Source organism: Arachis hypogaea, chromosome 15, assembly GCF_003086295.3.
Source record: "Arachis hypogaea cultivar Tifrunner chromosome 15, arahy.Tifrunner.gnm2.J5K5, whole genome shotgun sequence".
In the NCBI taxonomy this organism is placed as follows: domain Eukaryota; kingdom Viridiplantae; phylum Streptophyta; class Magnoliopsida; order Fabales; family Fabaceae; genus Arachis; species Arachis hypogaea.
In genome coordinates this window covers 107,904,362-107,914,592 of record NC_092050.1, presented here as the reverse complement: position 1 = coordinate 107,914,592, position 10,231 = coordinate 107,904,362, and the positions used below count along the sequence as shown (strand labels likewise).

General features: G+C 37.2%; 1 protein-coding gene across 1 annotated transcript; it reads left to right on the top strand.

Moving 5' to 3' along the window:
• The first annotated feature begins 8,434 nt into the window (after positions 1–8,434).
• On the top strand, positions 8,435–9,070 carry LOC112748688 (uncharacterized). The gene has a single exon (XM_025796931.1). The coding sequence runs from the start codon at positions 8,435–8,437 to the stop codon at positions 9,068–9,070; it is 636 nt and encodes a 211-aa protein (XP_025652716.1).
• The last annotated feature ends 1,161 nt before the right edge of the window (positions 9,071–10,231 follow it).

Genomic DNA, 10,231 nt, shown 5'->3' with positions numbered 1-10,231 from the left:
CGCTCTGTCACGCGTAAACGTCAGCCACGCGTACGTGTTGCTGAACAAATTCTTGGTGACGCGTACGCGTCATCTACGCATGCACGTCATTTGTCTGCTGCACCAGTCACGCGTACGCGTCGCCTACGCGTGCACGTCGCTACCAGATTCTAAAAACTTTAACTTCTTGTGTTCCTTCCACTTTTGCATGCTTCTTTTTCATCCTCCAAGCCATTCCTACCCTAGAAAATCTGAAATCACTTAACACACAAATCACGGCATCGAATGGTAATAAGAGAAGATTAAAATTAGCGAATTTAAGGCCAAAGAAGCATGTTTTCAATCATAGTACAAAATTAGGAAGAAAAATGTAAAACATGCAAATTATATGAATAAGTGTGAGAATAATAGATAAAATCCACTCAATTCAACCTAAAATGTACCATGAAATAGTAGTACATCAAGAAGCAAACAAGAAAGGCAAGAGATTGTACTCCCAAAAAAGCGGGACACCATACCCAGAATCTACTAAATGGGCGCTCAGTGCCCAACCCACCAAGTCCGGCACCTAAAATTGGAGCCCAGCAGCTTTAACAAGAAAATGAAGGCTGGCGCTGCCTTGGGAGGGTGGCACCTATCGCCAAGTGTTCCACAATGATGGGTTCCTATCATGCTTGATTGGTGTCCAACATTGAAGACCGTTCCACCTCCGAGTGGTCCAAAAATGCATTGAAGTCTGGCACCAATGTACCAAGTCCCATACCAGGCCCATGATCCTTTTTTAGGAAGTTATAATTCAACCCAAAGATTTAAGATTTAAATGATTAGTTATTATTAACTTTTTAGAAAGATAAGAGTTAGTTTTAGTTTAGATTTGAATTATTGTTTTAGTCATCTTATCCTTCCAAAGATAAGATTATATTTAGTTTTTGAAATTTAATTCTGGGATAGGATTTATGATATAAATAAATGAACGATGTTTCGCAGAGATCATCTCATGATTGAGCATCCCATCATCTCATTCATTAGTTTAGTTTGTTTTTATGTTTATCATGAGTAACTAAAACTCCTTTATTAAGGTTAGGAGCTTGGTTTGATTTTCATGGATTGGTAATGTGATTGTTTCTTTTATTTTGATTAATGCATTCATACTTTTTCAAGATTTGAGTTTTGTTCTTCATCTTAATGGTTAGAAGTATTTGAAAATATTCTAATTCTGTCTTGGATTCTGTTATTTAAATTCTGTTAATTCTTTGGGAGATTTAATATTGAGATTTGCTTGAAACTCTTTCTCATAATTTTTTAACTTGATTGGGAATAGTATTTTGAAAGTTGTGTAACATTAAATTGGAATTGACTTGTGTGGAGAAGCACACGAGAATGAAAATTGTGAATTATTAAAAAAAGTCCAATTTACCACTGAGCAAGTAAACTACATAAAATATTTCTCAAGGCCAAAAAAAACCTATATATTTTTAGATAAAAAATTACCCTAATTTTAGTTGGAGCCTTTAAAAAAGGGTGCAAATTGTTGTTTACATTCTAATAGTCCAAAAAAGTGATTTATCTGCCCTTTATCCTCTTTTTCTGTTGCTAGTTTGTTTGATTAGTTACTAGAAGAAAAAGATGAAGATGAAATAAAATATGCTAACTAAGAAATTGGTCATAGGTTTTCTTTTATTTTTTTTCTTTGCAACCAATCCTTTTAGAATGAGATTGAAGTTATTTCTATTTCTTGTTGAGAATAATTGAGATTCTTTCCCACTATATCACTAGCATTTGTCTCTTTTTTTTCCTTTTTTCTCTCTTTTTTAGTAATTGTTATTAGCATTTGATTTAACATTATATTTGATTTGCTAATTTTTTTGTTTACAGAAAAATCATTTTGAATAGGAAAAAAGAACTTAGTCACACAAATTTTGAAGATTAAATACTATAGAGTAAAAGTCACTAAATTGTTGAGATGATGATAAATATTTGCTATTATAATAGTTCAAATTTTTTTATTTATCATTAGATATTGTTATGACTGTATTATGTGATTTTAAGGTAGTTTAGTCTATTTGACTTCTAAATCTCTTTTATATGTCACGAATATGTATGAATTTTATAGAATACTTTATGAACAAATTTGATGGTTAATACATGATTGTGTTGGATATATTGAATCTATTGGAAACAAAAAGATCATTTAATACAAAAATCGTTAGTTATAATTAAGAAACAATATAATGCGAGAAAGGTTGTCCAAAGCTACAAGACAAAAAAATAGTGTTAAAACCATTGTAAAAAAATTACAAAAAGCAACGGTGTATAAACCGTTCTTAAAATCATCAACAAAAAAGTAATGGTGTTAAAACTGTTGTTCCAATTCGTAACAGATTTCAATGATATAAAACTGTTGTCTATTTATTTCGATTTGAAATTATTGAATTATTATAGACAATAGTAAAAACCGTTCTTTAAAACTTCAATTGAAATCATTCTCTATTAGGATAATAAAGGCAGCGATTTTTTTTATTGTCGTTGTCTTAGATAAAAAATCATTGTCTATTAATATTGTTAATGGTCGCATACCACAGTTAAAAAATTATTGTCAAAACATTATCTAAAATTTTAGGAATGATTTTTTGATCTATGATAATAGTTTTTTGCCGTTTCGAAAATTCTGATTTATTGTAGTGATATTAGGCTGATTTAATTGAATTTAGTTATTAGAAAGACGTGTTCATCTAGTATTATTTAAAAAAAGAAAACTTGTAGTGAGTACTAGTAGTCGAACTGATCTCTTTTCTTCTTTAGCATATTCTATATATAAACATTATGTATGTGTTTAGACTAACCTGACAAAGATAGCATATAACAGAAAGATATCTATTGATATATGTAATGGAGACAAAATTTTTCAATCTTAACAAAAAAACCAAATAAAGAAAATTTATGTATTATTTTCGGTATCTCTTAAAAGTCTAAATAAAAAATAGCCATTATTGTGTTTTTATCTTTATAGTTCTATCTCAAATATAAAACTTCAACACAATAAAAATTTAATGCTAGAAATTTTTAAATTAAATGATAGGATAAATGGTTCCCAAAAAAAATTTTGAAAAGATCAATCCCTAAAGACATGAGAGAGAGAGAGAGAGAGAGAGAGAGAGAGAGAGAGAGAGAGAGAGAGAGAGATATGGTGGGAAACATCAGGAGGGTAGAACTAGGCATTTTAGTAGAGATCCGAGGGTTTGGAATCGAGAAGAGTTCTGTTGTTTGAAAAATGAATCGTTCTCTATCTTTGTAGATCATCTACTGGAGGATATATCTAAGAAGGAGTTGTACCACTTGTTCAACTGGACTGGACGTATAAATGATATCTATCTGTCACGAAAATATAAGAATGGATCTATACACATTTTTGCTTTCGTCCGGTATAAAACGAAGGGCGGAGCAATGAAGGCTATTGCGAAAATGAATGGAATGAAGCTATGAAGTAAGGTTGTCTCGGTAGGAGAAGCTAAGTATCGGTGTATGAATGAAGGGAAGAATATGAAGAGACATCATGGGGTGGATGACATCTAAAATATTGTTAAGCTACAATCTCATCGTGAGGAAAACCATAGGTCTTCAGGCAAAATTGTGAAAGATCTAAGGAAGGATGAGAAGAAAGAAGATCTACACAGCAACGGGTGGACGAAGAAGATAGAAGTGCATGTGGCAAAAGAGAATCTAGACTGGTTACAAAGGAGTCTAATAGGAGGGACGACAAAGGCTATTGACTATAATTCTTTGAGGACCATGATTGGAAAGAATTTGCCTCAAGTTGTGCATGTACGAAAATTAGGAGTGTACAAAGCACTCCTGAGTTTTGATAGTGTAATAAGTGTAGAAGAAGACTTCACGTTCAAAAGGAATAATTTACTGCAATTCTTTCATCATCTATGGAGATGGGATGAGGAAGAGCGTAGTGAAACTCGAAGGATATGGCTTGAGTGTTATGGTGTTCCTTTGCATACGTAGTCAGCAGACACGTTCACGACGATAGGGAGCCAATGGGGAGAAGTTATTCGATGTGACAAAGCCACAGAATCAGGCCTCTCTTTCAGTGTGTGACGGGTGCAAATGGATACTTGTATTATGGACATTATTAATGAGTGGATTCACATCACATTTGGTACTAGTGGATTCGATGTCTTAGTTAAAGAGGTTGGTCTTGAGTGTTATGGATTACAATGCAAACTTGAGGAAGTAAGTGAACTTTATCCCTTAACAGAATGTGAAATTTTGGTGAGAACAGCCTGAGCACGATAGTGTCAGTGCCAAGCAGAGATCCAGAGATTGAGTTGGTGATGGCGGTGCCAAGAGAAGAAGAAGCTAAGGATAGATTGGTAATTCCTGAGGAGATCGTGAATGAATGGAGTTATTGCAATTCAATTCCATTTCAAATACAAAAGGTAACGGATGATTCTCATTTAGAAGAAAATGCTGACTTTATGGGATATAATGATTTGGTTAATGATGAGGAATCAGAAAGAACGGTGACCAGGGGGTATGATAATGATGGACTAAAGACGGGTTTCAATTAGGGGGAAAAACTGGCAAAACAGGCTTCCTTTTTAGCTCGAAAAGGATATGTGTGCCAACAGTGTTAAAAAAGGCATGATGGGCCTTGTCCCACTACACAAAAGCCCAAGTCAGGCTGATAGGGCAGGAGAAAGAGGCGGGCTGGTGGAAGGGAGATTGGGTCGGGCTGAGGATGATGGGGCAGGGGAAGAAGGCGGGCAGGTGGAAGGGGGCCGGGTCGGGTTAGGGCTGTTCTGTTTCTCCACAGTGCTCCAAGACCAGGGTTATGGGCCGTTTCTCCTAGCCAGAATGGGTTCGCATACCAGGACTGCGATGGCATGGAAATCTCTAGCAGCAACGCAGAGCGCCGATCAGAAGAGCCACGACGCCGTAGTAATGGAGGTGACGGCGCTGTAGGGTCTGCGTCGTGGAGCGTAGAGGGCGTGACTCAGCCACCGAGAGGCCTCTCCATGGAATGTGCGACCGTCATTGCCAACCCTTCATCGTCGGTGATAGCGAGGCGGCGTTCTTCCAGGGCTGTTGGATTTGACGGAGATGCCGAGGTGAATAGAATAGTGATTGGACAGAATTCTGTGGATGGAAGGGTCGGGATAGAACAAAATGGAGAAGGTGAGTTAGAAGATTGTGCGACATGGAATGGTGTGGGGCTTGATGATGGATGTGCTGAGGATGGGGCTGCCACAGATTTTGGTGTTGATAAGCTGCGGAACAAGGACTGAATGGCCTTGGAAAGAGAAGAACAGATGCTGGAAAATAAGAAGATGTGGGAACTAGCTGTCGAATTAGGAGCAATACAGTACGACAAAGAAGATAATATCATGGCAATTCTTCAAGAACAGAATGAAACTTTAGCTCAAAAGAGGAGGATGGAAAAACAGAAAGAAAACGTACGAAGACGTAGACCAAAAAAACTCAATAAGGTGTGTAATAAAACTGTAAAATAATTTTTTGTTCCTGGAATGTTAGGTGGTTACGGGGGGTTGGAAAATTGAGTATGGTGAAAGAACTAAAAAAGAAGTAGAAATTGAATATTTTAGGCTTGGTTGAATCTAAATTACAAGTTGTGAATAAGTTTGATGTAATACGTATTTGGGAAAATGATGCTGTGGGATGGAAGTATATAGGTTCGGAAGGAACGTTTGGGAGTCTGTTGTTAATGTGGGATGACATGCTGTTTAGAATGAGTAACTGTTACAAAGGAGATAGATGGTTATGTTCTGAAGGAGTCCTTCTAAAGAATGGGTTCAATTGTGCGTTTTGTTTGGTATATGGTGCTCATACTAGAGTGGAGAAACTTGCAGTGTGGGAGGAACTGAGCTTTATAGCTAGCGATGTCAAGTTCTGATGTGTTATATGGTGACTTTAATGAGATTATTCAGGTCGAAGAAAGAAAAGGTCAGGACAGGTTAACAGCGTCTGCAGAAGATTTTAAGGGTTGGGTTCAAGATATGCAGCAAGTGGACTTACCGTTGAATAACCGACATTTTACATGGTTCAGAAGCCATTCTTGCTGTTGTATAGATAGAGTTCTAGTGAGTTTAGAATGAATTGAGGAGTTCCTGGAGATTTTTTTAAAAGGAGGCCCAAGAGGTTTCTCAGATCACTGCCCAATTATAGTTGAGGATTCCAAGTTCATAAGTGGTCTACGTCCTTTTTGGAGTCTAGATTCTTGGTTCACACATGATGGTTTTCTAAGAATGGTTAGGGAGAAATGGAGGAATCTAGGTGAGGTACAGTTCACAGATAAGCTGAAGGCTCTAACGCTGCCATTGGAGAGATGGCATAAGGACAAGTTTGGTGACATGGATAAGAAAATTCAGCATTTTGAGGAGGAGATCAAGAAGATAGACGAGATGGTTGGCAATGGATTTTATGATGGTACAGTGGAGGCTAGAAGGAAGGCTCTAATAAGCTGCTGCAAGCAGTGGTATGTGAGAAAGGCAATACACTGGAAGCCGATGTTGCGATCCAGGCATGCAAAGGATATGGATAAAAATACAAGGTACTTCCATAGCTTGGCATCGGCAAGAAGAAAGAACAATAGTATTGACGCTTTGGTAATTAACGGAAGGTTGATAAGAAATCAAGCTTGAATCAAGATTGCTATCAGAGAGTTTTACAAGGATTTGTACCATCAGGAAAGGTCACCGGTTGTGGGGTTTAGGGACGGACTGGTAAATAGGATTGATGAAGAAGATTCCGTAGCTTTGGAGAGGATGCCGGCAATGGAAGAGATTAGAGAGGCGGTTTGGGATTGTGAATCATCTAAAGCTCCAAGAAGTGATTGGTATAACATGAATTTCATTAAAAAGTGCTGGGGTGAGATTAGTACGGAGCTCACAACAGCTGTTCTGGAGTTCTTTTGGTCATCAAGGTTGCCTGCTGATTCCAATATTACGTGGGTGGCCCTAACACCTAAGTTCACTGAAGTTAAGGAGGTCAAAGACCTCAGGCCGATTAGCATGGTAGGCTGCATATATAAAGTGATCTCTAAAGTGATGATTAGAAGATTGAGATCAGTGATGTCAGGCTTAGTAGGAGAGACCCAGAGCGCATTTGTGAAAGGTTAGAAAATACATGATGGGGGCATTTATTGCTTGCAAAACAGTGCAATGGTTAAAGATGAGAAAGAAGAAAGCAACTATCATTAAATTAGACTTTTAGAAGGCTTATGATCGGGTAAAATGGAGCATTGTGGATATTGTGCTATAGAAGACGGGCTTTGGTTGGAGGTGGAGAGAATGGGTGAAGGAGTGTGTTGGCACTGCATCCATGTCGATACTGATAAATGGCTCACCATCTAAACCTTTTACGATAGAGAGGGGCTTGAGACAAGGTGACCCACTGTCCCCATTTCTGTTTGTTCTTATTGTTGATGTTTTTCATAGGATGCTAGGGAAGGCAGTTAGAAATAGACATATTTTGCCACTGTTGGTTGGCAAGGATAATATAAAGTTGTCACACCTCCAGTTTGCGGATGACACTATATTGTTCTGTCCACCGGAGGAGGAGACTATCAAGAACTATGCCAGGCTGCTAAGGTGTTTTGAGTTGATGTCGGGATTAGTATCGATTTTAACAAGTCAAGTCTAGTCCCAATCAATTGTGATCAGCAGTGGACTTACAACATGTGCAACTCATTGGGATGTAAGGAGGCTAACCTTCCAGTTAGATATCTTGGCATCTCTTTAGGGGCGAACCCAAGGCTGGTCAGCACTTGGAAACCTATAATTGATAAAGTCAAGGAGAAACTTAGCTTGTGGAAGGCAAAAGTGCTCAATAAAGCGGGTAAGCTAGTCTTTATTAAATCTGTGTTGAATAGCTTATCGGTGTAGTATTTGAGCCTGTACAAAATGCCAAAGACAGTGGCAGAAAAGTTGATTTCGTTGCAGCGACAATTCCTAAAAAATGGTGTGCCAATGGTTAAGTGGGAAATGGGTCAGGCTCCTAAAAGGTTGGGTGGTTTGGGAGTGGGTGACGTCGTGGTTAGAAACACCGATCTCCTGTTCAAGTGGTGGTGGCGTTTTTCAAAAGAGGAGTGTCCATTATGGAAGAAAGTTATATGTTCTTGTTATAACTTGAACCCCAATTTGATGTTATCTGCTCAGACATTGCCTAGTAGAGGGGGTCCATGGAAGGATATCTGTTAGCTACAATTCAAGGATCGTAATGCGAGAGATAAGATGATCACTAGGTTGTCTATGGAGGTGGGTGATGGAAGGAGGACTCGCTTCTGGGAAGATGTTTGGCTATAGAGTGGTTGACTAAAGATGAGTTTTTTGAGGATAAAAAAGGATCCGTCATAGGGGATTGTGGGTTTTGGGACAGGTTAGAGTGGATTTGAAACTTTCAGTGGAGGCGAGAGTTATAACAATGGAAGATGGATTTAGTGGATCAATTGCATGAGACTTTATGTCCTGTAAAGTTAGCATATGATATGCAAGATAGAATTGTCTCGAAGTTTGACAAAGAAGGCATTTTTTCAACAAACTCTTTTGTGCAGGTGATGCATTCAGAAACAACCCCGGAAGATATTACCAGCTATAGCTTTACAAGAACCATATGGCAAGGTTTGGTTCCACCACGAGTAGAGTTATTTATTTGGTTTGCGTTAATAGGAAAAGTTAATAGTAAAGAAAGACTGCATAGGCTGGGTGTTATTAGCCATGGTGATGACATGTGCGTATTGTGTAAGACAGAGGTTGAACATGTTTACCACTTGTTCCCTGGTTGTAAGTTTACTTGGCAGGTGTGGTGTGGATGGCTATCCGACTTTAGGAGGCTCTTGTCTGTTCCGGACTCGCTGAAAGAACACTTTGAGACTTGGACAGATATTGTAAACAGGAAAGAGGACCGCAACAAGAGGCTCATTTGCTTCTTTGCCGTTATTTGGAATGTTTGGTTAGAGAGAAACAGATTGATCTTTAGTAACAAGGAAGCAGGTGTAGAGGAGGTGTTCCAGAATTCTTTGACCAGCTATAGAGAGTGGAGTAGTTCGGATCCCTTTGGTGGTTGATGGCTATGCCAGAGATAACACAAGGGATAATTTTCTTGTTATTTTTATTTTATGTATGTATTTGTTTAGACTTGACTCCTTTTTCACTCCACTTTGGTGTTGAGCTCGTTTGTTCAAAAAAAAAAGTCCTTCCATTATTTTCATTACTAACAGTGTCAAAGTTTGTTGATGTGGTACATTAAGTAACATTACAACACACACCTAGTAGTCCTAATTGACCATTAATATGATTAATTTATGAAATTAGATCAAATCAACCCCAAATTGAGGAATTCCAATACCTCAAATTCTTTCCTCAATTAAGATTTGATTTAATCTAATTTCATAAATTTATTATATTAATAGTCAATTAAGACTTATAGGAGTGTGTTGTGGTGTTACTTAACATGTCACATTAGCAAATTTTGACACCTATACTATCAACAAAAAAGTGATGGAAGGATTAACATGACTAATTTAAAATCTTTAAAGGATGAATTCGATTAAAAAAATTTTCGAAGACTAATTTGAAGAACGAATAATCTTTCAGAGACTAATTTAACCATTTACTCTAAATAATACTTTAAAAAAATAAATATAAAACTAAACCTTTTTTTAATATTGAAAAGAATACGGTGTTACACTCAAAAATGATAAAAGTGCTGTGTAATACGTCGTCGTTACAGGAGGCATTAGTGTTCAGAGTCAAATCGTCAATACAGTTGAGACACAAAAAGGAAATACCGTTGTCCTAAAAACGTTATTGACGTCTTCTATGTATGTGTGGCAGGTGCACACACTCTTCCACTTGAACCTTAACCTGAAACCATTCTCGTCTACTCTCATTTCTTCTTCGGTTTTATCTTTCATCCCTTTCTCAAAATTTTTCTTGCCCCACTTGCAGAGAAAAATGTCAAGAGAGAAGGGAGATTTACTAAGTCAACCAAGTAAGTATTTTATTTCAGCTTTATTGTTATTAGTAGTTCGCTATTGTGATTTTTTTTAAAATTTTGTTTAGGCTGAAAGTAGTTAAAAAATATAATAAAGTTTGGTTAAAGAATGTGATTTGTTGTTGTAGCTGTAGTAATATTACTAGTATTAGTGCTAACAAGTTATAACTCAAATGACATAATTTTTCTATCTTCACTAGAGGTCTCGAGTTAAAATCTCACTCATAACTTA